At 38.8% G+C, this 16,005-nt stretch overlaps 1 protein-coding gene across 3 annotated transcripts in view; it reads right to left on the bottom strand.

Annotated features, from left to right (window-relative positions):
• tnrc18 (trinucleotide repeat containing 18) overlaps positions 1 to 16,005 on the bottom strand; it is an 82,847-nt gene that overhangs the window by 6,208 nt on the left and 60,634 nt on the right. Inside the window, exons 20-29 of one of the 3 annotated variants that reach the window (XM_066689269.1) lie at positions 15,758 to 15,907; positions 14,522 to 14,666; positions 13,556 to 13,673; positions 7,195 to 7,270; positions 6,175 to 6,283; positions 4,127 to 4,243; positions 3,204 to 3,362; positions 1,172 to 2,451; positions 679 to 915; positions 347 to 421 (exon numbers count right to left, since the gene is read on the bottom strand). In XM_066689269.1, coding sequence (XP_066545366.1) covers positions 347 to 421; positions 679 to 915; positions 1,172 to 2,451; positions 3,204 to 3,362; positions 4,127 to 4,243; positions 6,175 to 6,283; positions 7,195 to 7,270; positions 13,556 to 13,673; positions 14,522 to 14,666; positions 15,758 to 15,907 — 2,466 coding nt within the window. The remainder of the gene's footprint in view (positions 1 to 346; positions 422 to 678; positions 916 to 1,171; positions 2,452 to 3,203; positions 3,363 to 4,126; positions 4,244 to 6,174; positions 6,284 to 7,194; positions 7,271 to 13,555; positions 13,674 to 14,521; positions 14,667 to 15,757; positions 15,908 to 16,005) is intronic. The other 2 variants (XM_066689270.1, XM_066689271.1) reach the window with 2 other exon arrangements.

Raw genomic sequence — 16,005 nt, 5'->3', positions numbered from 1 at the left:
CTCAGTTCTACTTCTCTACAGATTCAAGTTTGCCAAGCAATGCATAGCTTTCACTATGCCAACTGGTTTTACAACTCAGAGAAAGCATTTGATTAAAAGACACAAAAAATAAACAGCTGCTACATGCCAAGCCGTTGGCATGATACTTTAGGAAACCTTGAAATTAACAAGCTTTCACTTGATTTTACACCGCACAAAAAAACCAAAACAAGCTAAAGTTGTACAAATATGATTCCCTTCTGATACACCTAAAAAACAAACTTAATGTCTTAAATTAATAAGAAATTGACATAAATGTTTTATATTTAGCAATCTACAGTCTTAAAAGAATTGTAAATGTTCTCACTTCCATGAAGTCCTTTCTCTGGTTGGAAGCCTGGAGGGCCGCAGGGAGACCTCTTCCGGACTTCTGATCCCAATTCTGCCAAGAGATGGAAATTATAAAGCTCTCCATTCAGCCCTCTAAGATAAAGTTAGTTGAAAAGAGACCGCAAGAACAATAAACCTCTTCTAATTAGTGATCACCTCAAGGTCACTGTTTAATAAGTGATACTTGTTTCTTGTTTGAGATGGAAAAAAGAATAATCCATGTTTCTTTGCCCTTTCAAGTTTTAATTAAACAGATCAAAGCAAGAGATTTTTATTTTTATTTATTTTTTCCCGAGACTTGAAACTAACCTTTCCATCATGAAGCTTCTTCCCAGGGTTGGTCTCCTCTGGGTGGTAAAACCACTTGACTCTGACCACCATGTTGTTCCCCCAGGACTCCCACATGCTCTGTATGCGTCCAATATAGGGCAGGTTGGGCCGGCCAGCAGACAAAAACACTGCACAGTCTCCAATACGAATCATCTCTTTCCCTCGCACAATTGCTTTGTAGAACAGCTTCTTGGCTTTTCCCTTCATTCCCCGTCTCTGCGCAACAGTAAACATTAAAGGCCATTATGGAATATGTCAAAAATAAACAAAGATGCACAACAAACAAACCATCATCATCATGGGCATTAACAGCTAATTCAAATAAACTAGATGTTATGAAGAACATGTTAATGCAATAAGTGCAATTAGAAATTAAAAACCATGGTTATACAAATGGATCTGAATTGCATTTATGGACAACCTGAAGGCAAAAAAAAAAAAATCAATACACCCAGGCAATTCCAAAGCTCACCTGCGTGGGTTTGCCGAACCACTTCCACAGCTGTCGGGCAGGCAGAAAGGCAGCGATTTTAGGCCTGTTCTCCACTGAAGGCAGTCTCTGGCGCTTGGCCAGTTCCTTGGTGGTGGGCAGGTGGATCCCTTCCCGTTTCTTTGGGCGGTTCTTACTCTGCTGCTGTTTCTGTTGCTGTTGTTTCTGGCTCCGGACTCTGGACTGGGGGGAGGTTGGGATCTGGTCAGACAGCTTGTCCTCAGCTTGCGGGTTGGCCTGCTGGGCCGCAGATGTTGACTGGGGTGAGGCAGGAGTTTCCTCGTCAGAGCTGCAGGAGGACTCTTCGTCTGTCGTAGTCGAAGTAGAGGATGAGCTCGAGCCAGAGGACGAGGAGGACGATGAGGAGGAGGAGGAGGAGGAGGAGGAGGAGGAGGAGGAGGTACTGCTGGTAGAAGAGCTGGAGGAGTTGGAGGAGGCAGGACTGGAAGGCCTGGAACTAGTGGAGCTGGTGTCTTCTGGTGCTGCTCCATCCTGGTTCTGTTCATCTTCCTCCCCTTCCGACTCCGAGCTGGTGCTGCTGCTGCTGTTGCTGCTGCTGCTGCTGTCTGATTCCTCTTCTTCATTTACCTCAGGGTCCTTCACCTTGACCAACCCATCCCCACTGCTCCCCAGCTTCCCAATGCTGTAGGTGGAGACCGTGGCAGTCTTTGGATTTTCCTTCTCCGCAGCTTTGGTCTTGGGGGACTTCTGCTTTGCCTCTCCTGGTATGACTGTGGAGTATGCCATGCCCATCACGGTCTTGTTGTCCCTTTTATCTTCCATCATCATCAGGGCTTTTGTCTTCTTTGTTTTGGGGGACATCACCCCTTCGTGATCAAGCTTAATAAGAATTTCAGACTCTGGCTGCTTTCTTTGTCCCTTGACTCCTGGCCCCATTTCTTGATCCTCAGGTTTCCTTCCTTTCTTGGGCTTGATTTTTCCTGCACCACTGCCGTCACTAGATATGAATGAACCCAGTGAACCCGAGAGATCACTGTAGGCTTCCACCGAGAGGACTTTTCCATACGTGGGGGATGCATATGCCGTCTGTGGTTGAGTATTTACTTTGGCTGGAGCTTTTACCTTTGCAGTTTTTTTATGGGTCTCATTAGCTGTTGCAGTGGTAGCACTGGCACTATTGCTCTGTTGGCATTTTCTCCCTGGCCTGGACCCTGGCCTCCCCATAGACTGAGCCCTCACGGGGGCGTCTGTGGCAGCGGACGCTTCTCCTTGATCAACATCTCCAGGAACAGCTTCAGGCTCTTCATAAATGTGTGAAGAAGAGAAAATATCAGGGATTAAATATTTAAGACTGACTGACATCAGCTATTTTAATCTCTGGTTACCAGGCTACAGCTATTAAGATCAATCTTTTCTTCTTTGATATCAATAATTAGGCAAACAGGGAAGCACAATGGAAGCTACATTTTGACAAACTTTCTCTGAATTACTTTGCATGTCTTATTATAATTTCAATTTTCCCTATAACATATTTCATTAATCTTAAACTTTAAATATATACCAGCTTTCATTGTCTTAGTAATGATAATAAATGCAAAACAAGTGTCTCTGCTTAAGAAAAACAACTAAAAACCAAAACACAAATGGATTAGAGCTTAAAGGAATATTCACTATCCTTTTAAGTGTTCCCACTAGATCTTTCTTTGCATTATTTTGCACGTGACTCATTTAACAGCTGATCTCATGGTCTGGAGTGCTTAAATAAAGACAAAAGCTTTAACAGTTTTCTCTAGATGCAAGTGGTAACAAGGTATTATATTTTACTATATACCTTAGTCAAATATTAGCTGTCAACAAGTTCTCTCTGCATTGACATTAAACATCCAAATACTGTATGAGTTAGACCATGCCAAATGAATTTGGGGTTATATAAATCTTACTACAACACATTCCTTGGTTTAGAAGTATTAACCCTATTACCATTCTATAATGTAAACATTGACCAAAATATTGACACAATTAAATATTGTACTGCATCCAAAACTATGATTACCAGGTTTTGGTTTGGGTTTCCTTCCTCGTCCTCGGCTCTTTGGCACGGGCTCTTCGGCTGCTTGCAGGCCTGTCTCTTTGCTCTCCCCTACATCCTTACTGGACTTCCTGCTGCGTCTCTTTGTGCTGGGCACCAGGAGGGCAGGGGAGGGCTCTGCGCCTGCGTAACGGTAGCCATCAGTGAGAATTAGCTCATTATTCTAATACAGACTCCACACCTTAACCAGACTGGCACAAAGCAACTTAATGCCTGTATCACATCTACTGCAATGCTTTATTTTGAAACAGGAAATGCCCAATTTAAATGCAACCACAACTCCACAGTTCATGAGGCACTGAACACAGTCTTCAAGAACACAATCTAAGCAACCAAACAGCATCTTAAGGGCATCCTTATGTTTGACAGTCTTACAGTTCTTGCTGGGAAATGTTCATATTTTATTTTAAACAACCACAAAAAAGCACCTTGCTCAGTTGTCTGTGTTAACCAATATCGGCAACCCACAAATGAGTGTCAGGAACTGCTAACAAGTGGGAACCCTTTGAAATACAATATATTTGTGTCTAATTTGTAGTGGTAGTGAAGCACTTTATTTTTTGTTACAATTGGCAGAGCGTACGCCTTAGAAACGTGGATATATTAGAGAGACCGGAATCAAAATTACTTTTGGTGCCAATTTTAGAAAACATATTTCTTGTGTAGCATTCATCATTAAACTTCAAAAGTTGAGCCCAAAAGTCTTAGCTGTTGGAGTAGATTCAAATAAAACACTGGTACTGTAAGCTGAGCTTAAGTTTCTTGGAAGTGCTGCCTTCTCGTTTGTTTGTCTGATTGAAGTTTGTCATGTTCTCTCTGGGTTTTTCTAATTTGAATTTGCATTTCATTTCACATGCTTATGTGCAGCTGCTGTATGCAATACCTACACTGGATCTTGTAGTCTGGAGGTAGCAGTCGGATGTGTGATAATGGGATTCTCCCTGTGTCGCCATCATCAAACTCCACAGTTATCAAGTCATCATCCTCGTCCACAACAGGATTTCCTAACAGCGAAAGGGAAAAACCTTCAGAAATGGCAAACGAAGCACTCACTAATGCAGCTGCATTTTCTTTTGACCTGTAAGAATTCATTCAAGGCTTTTAAAGTAATTTTCAATTTTAAAGTAATTAAATGGTTCAAGGGTGGCTCTTTCCAGCTCTTTCAAGTCTTCATAAACAGATTGGTGCTGCTTTTATATATTAGTTTTTTTTTTCTTTCTAACAAATGTATTCAACCAGTATCTATTATTTGAACAAAGTAGATCTGATCTGATGTACATACTGTACAGTGCAGTTGGAATCATATCCTGGTAAATGAAAACCACTGGGTGACAGGATGAAAACGTGCAGTTGTGATTTCAGGTAGCAGACACAAAACACATTTAAATGGTGCATCCCTTCAAAGCACTGTAAACATAAAGCTAGGATGTGAATGTATTGAAATGTGGAGCATGGGTGATCTCTACAAAGCTCAGTCTGACTCTGACGATCCCCAGAAGGGCAAATTAGACAAAGCTCATTTAAAAAGTAGTTTTTGCCTTCCAGCTCCCCCCCTTATCCCATGCATAACACGTCCAATCAGAACCTCAGTACCAGCTCTGTATTCCCGGCTCCTCACTGACTATGATGAATGGATTCTCTTTGTATGCCCTAGTTCCCGTTACCTTCTCCCCAAAGCATGAAAAACTCACTTTGCCCAGTTTGAACGTGAAATACAGCATTTGCTGTATTAACTAAATGAGTCTTATTTTTCTCCAAGGCTTGACAGAGAACCATCCACAGCCTGAGGACTAAGAGGTTTTTTGACCATTTTCCAAATGCCTACCACCTCAGGTGAAAGAGTCTGAACAGTCTCCGCAGAGCCAGGCCTACACCGAGCAAACCGCACAGTCCTTAACCCCATGTCACTGGGCCTCCGGCTGAATGGATGTTTAATGAGGTTGTTAACATAACTTTCCTTCTTTTATTTATTTAGTTATTTATTATTCTAACCGGTGAAAGTTTCTAGGGAGTCTGAGACAGGGGAGGGAAGCTCTCTGGCAGAACATACCCTTGAATGTTTTTTAAATAAATGAAGTCTAACAGACATCCATTTATTATAACTATTTTATAAAGTGGACACCTTCATTTGTCAAACAGTGAAGGAGCCGTTAGGATTAGGAGTTGAATGGGTTGTATTTAGTATAAATTCAGAAGCTGGTATATTCAGCAGAGGTTAGGATGCTGATAGCAATCCACACTTTCGAAGTTTTTAAAACTTGTATTCATCTATACATACAGTGGGAATCCAAACAATAGGATCAAAGAATACAGAAAGAATCAGAATAAACTTGAGTTATATGAAAATTCATCAGCCTTCTTGGAAGAAACTGCAACAAAGGACTGCAGTCATTTAATTATTCTTCTCATCCAAGTGTCCTCCTCTGTTAGCTCTCATGCTTGCACTTCCTTTGTACAAGTCATTTTGATTTGATTAATTTTGACTTCCAGTGTATGTATGTGAGCACATCGATGTGTGTGCGTGTCTGCATTTATTCAGTTGCATATGTTAGTGTTAACACCCTGTATGTGAAACACGCTAGTTAGTTAATTCATTTTGTTAATTTGGACTATTTTATTGAATATTCTTAGCAAGTATTAAGTGAATCAACTGAATTAAGAGACAGAGTGCCAATACTTATATCTGCAAGTGTACATACACACAGCCACATGGGAGTATTCAAAATAAATATTTAACATGATCAAACTAACTGGGCTTAACAACCACTGCAAACTTCTTAAAATTTAAAATAAATAAAAACAAACACTATTTTGTTGAAACATGGGTGTATCAAGGTTTGCTGAATTCTGCTTATAGCACTCCTCTGGATACTGGAGGTGAGAAAGTCGGTGTTGAGCAGGATGCTTGTGTAAGTGCTGAAGAAATGGCCCGTACCTCTCACCACTGTCCCCGGGTAGAGGCAGCGGTACTGCTGGCTCCAGTAGGCTGCAATCCGGGTCCCCTCAGGAAGGTATCTTATGGAGGGAGGCCTCACATCAATAATCTGGGGAAGGTTGTCATGATGCATTATTTTAAATTATCAAAGGGTCAGAGACACACAGCATTGGTAAACTTAATAGGCTTGAGATCCATCAGGAACGCACTTAAGGTTTTGATGAAGTCTACAGAACTGCTCCCGGCTCATGGCTCGGAATGCAGAATCAAGCCTCAGCCGGTTCTTTGGGACTTGGCCTTTACGTATAGCCAGGGCGACTGGAACCGAGATATAATAAAGCTATGATAACAGCAGCAGGCTTTCAGATACTCATAAATGTGGGTAAACAATAACACAACATAACGGGACAAACGAGATTCATTAAAGGAGAGCATATTGGTTTTGGGGTTTCAGTGTGCAGGTGATTACTTCATTACATATCAGGTTAACTTCATAACCCAATAAAAATTGGAGTTTCCTAAAGAACAGTAAATTGTTTTGTGACAAATTTGATCTATTACATGGTATTCACAGGAATTACAAAACATCTTACCACAAAAGATGCAGTGCATTAATACAAATAAATCCCTTTTAAATGTAAGCAATTACCTAATATTTCAAAGAGAACCCATTAACAAGAGTATATTTTAAGATATCAAGTGGATTTGGTGAGTCTGTGATACTTGACTTTCAGATTTAAGTGATTTTGGCTGTCCTGCTGCAAAACAGATGAGGTAATGCCAAACAAGCTATTGCAACAACATGGAAAGCCAGGGGCTTGGTTAAGATAAATACTATTTGTCTTCATAAGACCTGCAGGTTATTGAGTTTCACTTTAACACTTATTTTAACTTCCAAAGAATATAGTGAAACCTTCAGTTTGATGAAAACAGCTTCATAAATCTGTCCCATGGTGACTTAAGTAGCCAAGCAGGTTTCTTGGCATGGAAACCTATCTAAGAGCACAGAAGGGCACGTACCGCTTCCTGTAGCAGCTGCTCCAGGCAATAGATATGAGGCCGGTTTCCCCGCTCTCCCTCCACCACAACTCTGTATCTGAAAGACATCACAGAGTTCAGCACACATGACAACACAGCAAGAGCCTGGTACACCCAATAAAACCAGACGTGTATGATTTTCATTTAGCCTTATAAACCTAAATAAGAATATATACACACACAAATACTGACATTTTTTAGACCAATATATTTGTGATCCCTTGGGCCTTCATTTCCAAGCACTGTCCTCAGAAGTATATGCAGGTATACGTTTCAGGACAATAATGAAAAGTGCTTGTATTTTTCATGTTTCAGGATATCTGACTGGATGGAAAGAGTTAAGCTGAAGTCAAATAAGTATAAAAGTAAAAGCTTCTATTGTGGGTTTAAGGCCAAATCAAAGCTCCTTTGATGAATAAACACCATTTCGAGCAGAAAGTTGCAGACAGAATTGCTCAGAGCACCTTAGGCCTGGAATGATTTAAGAGCCTTAAAAAAAAAAAACTCAAGTGTGGCTACTGTACAAGTTATGTAATTTTCTTGAGACATCAAAGTCACAGTCATCGGGGTGAACCAATGTGTATCCCTTGGGAATTCCTCATCAGGGTACATCTAGATATCATTCATATGATGGTTTTCCTACATTACTATGGTACATTTTTCCTAGTAACCATTTCTTTCAAATTGCAGATGTTCCCTGACTTACATAAGGGTTCCTTGCAGGAAACCTGTCCATAAGTCAATTTCCTTAAGTTGGAAAGCACTCTTATACAGGCTAGTGTTCGGGTAAGTAATGTTTCTGAGTTTCACATTATATCCTGTCCTATACTAAAAACATCTTGTGAAGAAAATAATAAATAGTGTATTAGAAAATCTTAAGTTGAGTTATCCATAACCCAGGGAGTGTCTATATTATTAATTATTATTATTATTATTATTATTATTATTAGTATAACCTAATTTGAACTACACAGGTTCATTGACTACTTATTTGATACATCTTTTACAAAGGCATTCGGGGAAGTAATTAATCTCTTTGAAGGACTGAGCTCTGAAATGATTTTTTTTTTTTTTCAGAGCATGTCAATTGTTCATGTGTGCTAAATTGTATTGTGATTTTTTTTGTTACTATTATTTTTGTATTATATACACATATATATATATATATATATATATATACACATATACATATATATATATATATATATATATATATATATATATATATATATATATATATATATACACATACATATACATATATATACATATATATATATATATACACACACATACATATACATATATATATACATACATACATATATATATATATATATATATATGTATATATATATATATATATATATACACATATACATATATATATATATAACACATACATACACACACACACACACACACATATATATATATATATATATTTTTTTACCAAATTCAACACCTTCCTGAAACGAGAGATCAACATCTTTCACTCTTGTAATAAGAGCAGAGTACAGGAGAAGGACACAACTAGGGTGGTTCTCCGTCTCTCAAAGGACATCTGTCATTCACCAGCAGCTCCATTACTCTGATTAAGGTCTCTTATGTTGATAGCAACATCCGTATATGCTTTACTCCACAAGGAATGCCCCATAGTCAAAGACTGTTGGCCCTTTGGACTGCTGTTGCAAATGCTTGAAGATGTGTTGGGGCTTGAGTATCAGTTATGTCTAAGGGGTTTGGATAATTTAAGATCTCACAGCCCAAGGAGATGAACAGTTTGCTGCTTTTGTGTTCTCTAAAGGCACTGAAGCAGTGTAACCGACTGCATTGCTAGTCTTCAGTGCATTTGATCAGATCCACAGTGCACACTGCCGTTTCCATTAACAAAACCCCCTGCCTAGCAAATGTGTATAGTCAAATAACTTTAGCTTTTTATATGAAAAACACTGAAAGCCACACTATACTTTTAGCTAATAGTATAAATTGTTTGTCCTTTAGTGTAACCTTGTTTAGGATGTAATTAAACAAAACTCACATAGTTGCAGTCTCTTCTTATGTTACTTCTTTTTTTCTATGATCATTAGAAATTACAGTTCATAATAAAGTAGTTTTTTGTTTTCTTTTTCTTTTTTCCAAAGTACCCAATGCTTCATATTACATGAAATATGAGATCTAATCCTCAATGTATTCACGTTTGCTACTGTTCTTGCCAGCCACATGAACCTTCAGTTTCAATGCAATATTAATTGGCATAGACTTTCAATTGAGGTGTCCACTCATATCACCAGCCAGGGAACACTGAAAAAGGTCTATGTGATCCTGAGAGCTCAGGTGGATTTAATGTAAATTCTTCCCCAAAGGAAATAATCTCATCAACCCCATTGATGCCTTGCTTACCTAGCACTTGTCTAGGTATAGTATGATCTGTGTACATAAACATTTTTTAAGGTGTATTTCATAGCTTAAATGCACCGAATAAGCAGATCTTGACATTGCTCTGACCACAGAGCAGGAAAATAGAAAATCAGTTGTCCCACACTGGCTTATCAGGTCTCCGGTCTCATCTTCATGGGACAACTTCAAAATGGACTCCATAGCTCTTGGAGTGTTTAATAGCCATCTGAATCCCACATTGACAATGGTGTTGTGGTTCTGCTGTGCCCACCAAACTAATTTCCCTCTACAGAGAGAAGAAATACACAAGCATGCCAACAGGCATGTCATTACAGCAACCTATATATAGGTAGTTTTCTAGTTTTTCTTCCTAAATATGTTCAGACATAAGTGCCGAGTCTATCTGCTTCCATAAGATTAACAGACATTGTAAGAGTCCATTACCATTAGAAATAATCAATTACTGACAAAAATAAATACAATGTCAATGGGCCTGGGTCGGGTTAGGTAGTATTCCCCTAACTCTCAGGAGCAGCTGATTTCTACTCATCGAGAATACAGTTTTAGATGTCAGCTGCAACATTTATTGAAGCAAAAAGTTAAACGTAGCCTCAGGCCAAAAAATAAATAAAAATACAGAGACTGATTCATCTTCAGAATTTAAAGCAGCAGTAACGAAGACCTAAGATAAAATAACACAACAGGCCAGTATGAATGCAAGCAACTATGAAATTAATAATGCATATGATTTTTCCATACCATCAAAAAGTAAGTCATCATGACCTTCATCCAGAAAGTAGGATAGCACCACAATACATACAACCTTTCACTTCAAGCCAAACATTCCCTCAAGTATTTAAATGTGAAGCACAATAGGTAAAGTGCACAGAAATCCTAAGTGACCCGTCTGTTTTAGTACCACTGTGATCGGAATACCGAAACACAACTTCAAGAGATCACTCCTCGGAGAAGCATTGATGAAAATGCAGTCTTTATTAGGTCAGCATATTCACAGCTAACTTTCCCAAACAGCTCCTTATGAAAATAACTGAGGATCACACATCCCAACTTTAATAATGAGGCAAGTTGCTCCCAAGGTATTAGCATTGGTTTAGCATTCATAACAACATGCATTAACATATAATGCCTTGGGGGGAGGGGGGTAAAACACACCAGAGGGTAAAAAATTAAAAAAATTAAAAAGAATGCAGGTTGTTATATTATATAAACCATATATTAGTGGAAAAGAAACTAAGTTGGGAATCTAAAATTACAGTATGATTTGAAGGAATGTTGTGAGCTTCTAAAAATATATTTACATATCTTTAAAAAAGAAAAAGAAAAGAAAAATACTTCAAAACCTTTGTAACAAAGTTGTCAGGATGTTACTCGAAAGAAAAATTCAGGTTTTCTGCTTAAATGTCTATGACAATGTGTGGGGAAGTGCCTTCTTCTGCCTGTTTCAAAATGACTCTGTGAGGAGGATCTCCATTGAGCACACGTTTCCATAAACCATGTGCCAGAAAGCAGACACATTCCAGTGACTCCTGCTTCACCTCTAAACTAGCCTTACAAACAACTAACAACTAATCTCATCAATACTAATGGTGCTACTCAGCAATTTCACACATGATAACCATTCACCCCCCTTCCCTGCCTCCCCCGATGAAATTAGATCAACCAATAAAACACACAGAAATGGAAATTCACAAAAGGGGAAGACAAATTCAAATTATTCTCCCATTACCCAAAAAATAACAGCTGAGAGTCATTAGTATGCACTTAACGTAGGATACATGATAAAGCCTTTGCCAATGGCTCCTTTTTGAACTTTAAATACAGCAGTTGTGAAAGGAGAGGCTCGGGGAGAGATAAGGAAGAGCTTTTGTTCCACCAAGTTCTGGGCTTTAATTCTGTATCGATCTTTTTAATGCTGGCTCATTAAGGACTCCAAAAGGGGAACAACAGTTTGTAGATATTTCCGTTTTGATGCTTGCAGATGTATTGATCTTCTCTCTCTGAAAGGGGGCTAATGCATTCATCTATTAAGGATCAGACAAACCAATGACGATGTGTAATAATAAATAATAAAATACATGCATACATAAATTGACGTATAATCTTCACAAAGCATATGATTTTCATCTTATGTGGAGCCTACCGAAAGATCATTTAGTGCTTCAAATAACTGAATGGTTTGTTTCTTTTCATTTAAAGCTTTTCTGCACAACCAATGCCTTTTTTGCACGTTAAATGCAGTAGTGAAACTAGGGAAGATTAACATCCCGTTTTCTTTTAAAAGTGCATGGTATCTTCTCTCTCTTCACTGGGGAGATTTCATCTTTTCAGAAACTGTTAAGATGTCACACAAATCCTTCTGACCCTATGCACATGGACTTCAAATAGAAACCATCACAAAGGCACGCTTTATTGGGGGGTATAAATACAGAAGACAAATTACACTGAAAATCAACCGTAGCTTGAATTTCGTTGTTTCCCCACATTCCCCAAAAGCTGAAGCTCCTTATAATATTGTGGGAAAATTAATCTAACAAGGATTTTCTAATGAAGGTAAAAACAGTTCAAAAGGGTTTTCAAAATTCATGGCCTGTTTTTAATGCCACAGTTGTCTCCTTCATTTAAAATACATTATCTAGCCTTTCACTCCCTGTTAATTAAACCATGGTCATTGGCTTCATTTGATAGCAAATCCAATTAACTTGATGTGATCCCTCCAAGCAACTATGACCTCGTCACACCTGCATTTTTAAGTTTTTTAAGTAAACCGCATTCCCCTGACCTTTTGGGGATAAGCCGGGATTAACTTGTTAGAAGAATTTGAAATCTGCCTTGGGGGGAGCACTCATTATTCAATGAACAAGAGGGGATATCTTGATTATATACACTAATATGCAGCATTCTAGGTCACACCATCTTAAAAGCCCATCATGAGATTTGTGGTTGAACTCCAACTATCCATTTAAAAGTGTTCAAATGTGTTTCAGTGTGTGAAGGAACTGGCATCCAGGAAAGCAAATCATTTATCAACAGTGAAGTCATCCCAGCTCTCCTGAAAGAGCCTTATGGGAAAGCCTGTCCATGCAAATACTGCTCATGATTCGACTAATATACGGTTTCTGGCTCTGGCTAAGTAAAGGATCTTCACATTTTCATAATTACATATGCCACTTAATGCACGCCAAGAGAACAACTTCAATCCAGGTGTGAAGGCACTAGGAGTTTCTTTTATTAGTGAGCTGCCTAGAGGGCAAACTAAACGGCTGCACAGTTCATGAGAGAGAAACTTATATTTTATAGAGATTGGGTGATGGGATTTGAGGCGTGCAGAGGCTTCAGATCAGACTTGCCATCACAGAACTAAACTCAGAAATATCCCTACTGTGATAAGTGGTGTGCATTGCTAACAAGATATCAACTCGGTGTGGTTTTTGCAGTTATTTCAGGGGAACTATCAATACACTTTTCTTTTTTTGAACTCATGCATATTCAGGATTTTGCCTGCGTGCATCAGCCTTGTATCTTAATATACACATTAGGCAGAAGCTTGCAAAGAATATCATAAATCCCTGTGGAACGGGCTGCGGAATTGCCAAAGAATAGAGCACATCTGAAGCACAACAATCAGAACTGCCAGACCTTTGGCACATGTGGTTGCAACCTAGTTTGTGCTCAATGTCTTAGCAATTATTTTTATGATTATTTTTTGAGCAGCTAATGAACTGAAATCCTCTGTAGCCATTTCAGCAACAGACATCCAGCAGCCCCTTTATGCTGCATAATATTGGAAAAGCTATTTGACTTACATTTATTGCATCCTTGCAGGTAAAATTAACACAGTGTACTTAAAAGAACAACAAAACAGCTCAATTGTTGGTTTCCTTTTTTTTTTTTTTTTTTTTTAAAGGGATCAGGTGTTTCTTACATGTCTGGTGAGTGAACGGTTTTGACATGGCCGGCGTACAGCAGCTTGTCATCCATGGGAATGAGAACACGTAAGCCGTCCTTCAGCTCATCCTTGTCAATAACACAGCTACGAGGGGCTGCAAGAGAAGACATCAGAAGGAAAATTCAATAAGGCTCGAAGCAGAGAAGCATCTTTGTTACTGATGGGCTGAGAGTACAAATGGGATTTCGTTTCTTTTTGCCCAAACAGATACCAACAATAAAACCGTGCAGAAGCAGAGTACATTTTCACTCAGGAAAAGGAAAGCCCAGAAGGGAGTCTGCTATCCACATTCACCTACAGTCCGTTACTGGACCTTGTGGTTTCCATTACTAAATTTTTAATCCATCACAATATAATGAACGTCATTCCTATTTTTACATTCCTTCTGTGAAATAATTTGCCACGTTTACATCTGAATTCTTGAAAATGTGAATACTTAAATAGGCATGTTAGAATGCAGTGTTTATTTTTAAGGAGTATGGAAATTACTGGAACTAAACCCTCACCTTCAAAATTATTTTTGATGTTGCCAACTCTGACAACTGTTAACCGCATTCTTCATCTGGCAGGGGATAGGTGTTTATCCATCAGATACGACACCTTTCAAATATTTAGCTATTTATGTTTCCTTCTGAATTAAATGGTACCAAGCCTAAAACTGCCATATACTTGCATCATTTTATGTAGTGGTAGTAGTGTGTAGTATTTCTGATACACACAATTAGTTATTAGGTTCAAATAATTAATTTAAATGTCTAAAAAGAAAAAGAAAAAAAGTGTATAATAATGAAACCTCCACATATGATTTTTTTTTTGTTTTGTTTTAAATGAGCAAGGCTGCACATAAACAAGATATTTGATGAACATATGAACTGCAGTGTTTTTGGTGCCTGTGAATGGCACATGAGGATGCCAAGAGAGTGGACCCCTGCCTATGCTGACCTGGCGTGCGTGGCCGGTTGGTGAGGGTGCTCAGGGGAACGTTTTCATCCTCGGAGAAGCTACTGTCCTGATTGGGCTCAAAGTCCTCGTCCGCCGCCATGCTCTCCATCAGTTTACTGACCGCCCCGCCTTTCCCACGGACCTGCTGTACGTAACACACAATCAGGCCCCTGCAGCCCTGCCTTTTTAAACAGCCCCCTTGGCAGCACACCATCTCCCAATAAAAGTTAAACGTGAGAATGCAGTTCACAGAAAAGCTCTAACACAACATGAAAGCCTTAAGTTGACTCAATGCCACTGTTGGCAGCCTTCATGACGTCTTTAATCTATCACATCCCATATCAATAATCCTCCACATTCAGTCAAGCTTCTATACATTGGTTTGGCTCTGAGTTAATTTAAGTTCTAAAACCCTGACCATTCGAGAAATTGATTAGTTTCCAATGGTTTACTACATTACACTGAAAATTCACAATATACTGTAAAATAAACACAGACGCTTAAACAGGACCCTATAAATTAAAAAGTAGAACATTCTTCTAATGAAACAATTTTTAATATGAATATTATAATGTAGCCCGTGCCATTTAGGGTTAAAAGAATTAATGAACAAAAACAGCGATCTAATTGAACTGAAAGTGGTAGGCTGCATCTGTGGACTAATTATTATTCTTGTGCTGAACACTAGTGCACCTGCTGGTTATTAAAAAAAAGCTGCTCATGTTTTCATCACCCGTGCGTTAGTATCCAGCTCAGGGTGCGTGTGATTGGCAGCACATTGAAATGCATTGGTTTTCCCAATGGGAGGACAGAAGGGCTTCAAGGCTACCATGCAAAATCAGCATGAACTCCCACCTACTCAGCTGAAGCACATTTGTTTTTGGCGACTTAATATTCCTCTTGATTTCAGACTCGTGGTCTGATTTCATTTCCACTATTCTCTGTCCTGGCAAGGGGAAATCAATCCACATTTTTAATTTATTTTTCATCCACCATTAATAAATAAATCTAAACTTCAGTGGTCTACCAGAAAGCCAGAGTTTGCTGGAAAGAGTAAGGATATATCTTTTTTTTTTAAATTATAATACTTATATAAAAAAAATATATATATATAAAAAAAATTGGAAAATCCTTTTCAACATATATTGGTCAAAATCCTATGAAATATGCAATCTTAAATTTGGATAAAGTTTGATGCAATTAAATCCATCAATACATTAAAAACAGATGTTTTACCTCTTTCTTAATCTCTCTGGCCCTGGCCTTGCCTTTGCTCCTCCGCCCAGGGCTTAGTTGGGGACAGGGCAGGCACACCCGCCCATCAGAGGGGGTGCTGGACAGCTGGGGGGGGGACAAACACAGAGGACTCTCTTTACCTCTCCTCACCTAAAAGAAAAATGAGAGAAAACTACCTGCCTGAAATCAACCTGGGAAACCATGAGGGCATGTCATGTATCTGTCCTGGTCTATAACACTAATACGAT

The sequence above is a fragment of the Amia ocellicauda genome, chromosome 17, assembly GCF_036373705.1.
Source record: "Amia ocellicauda isolate fAmiCal2 chromosome 17, fAmiCal2.hap1, whole genome shotgun sequence".
NCBI classification, from domain to species: domain Eukaryota; kingdom Metazoa; phylum Chordata; class Actinopteri; order Amiiformes; family Amiidae; genus Amia; species Amia ocellicauda.
This window is presented reverse-complemented; position numbering and strand designations above follow the sequence as displayed.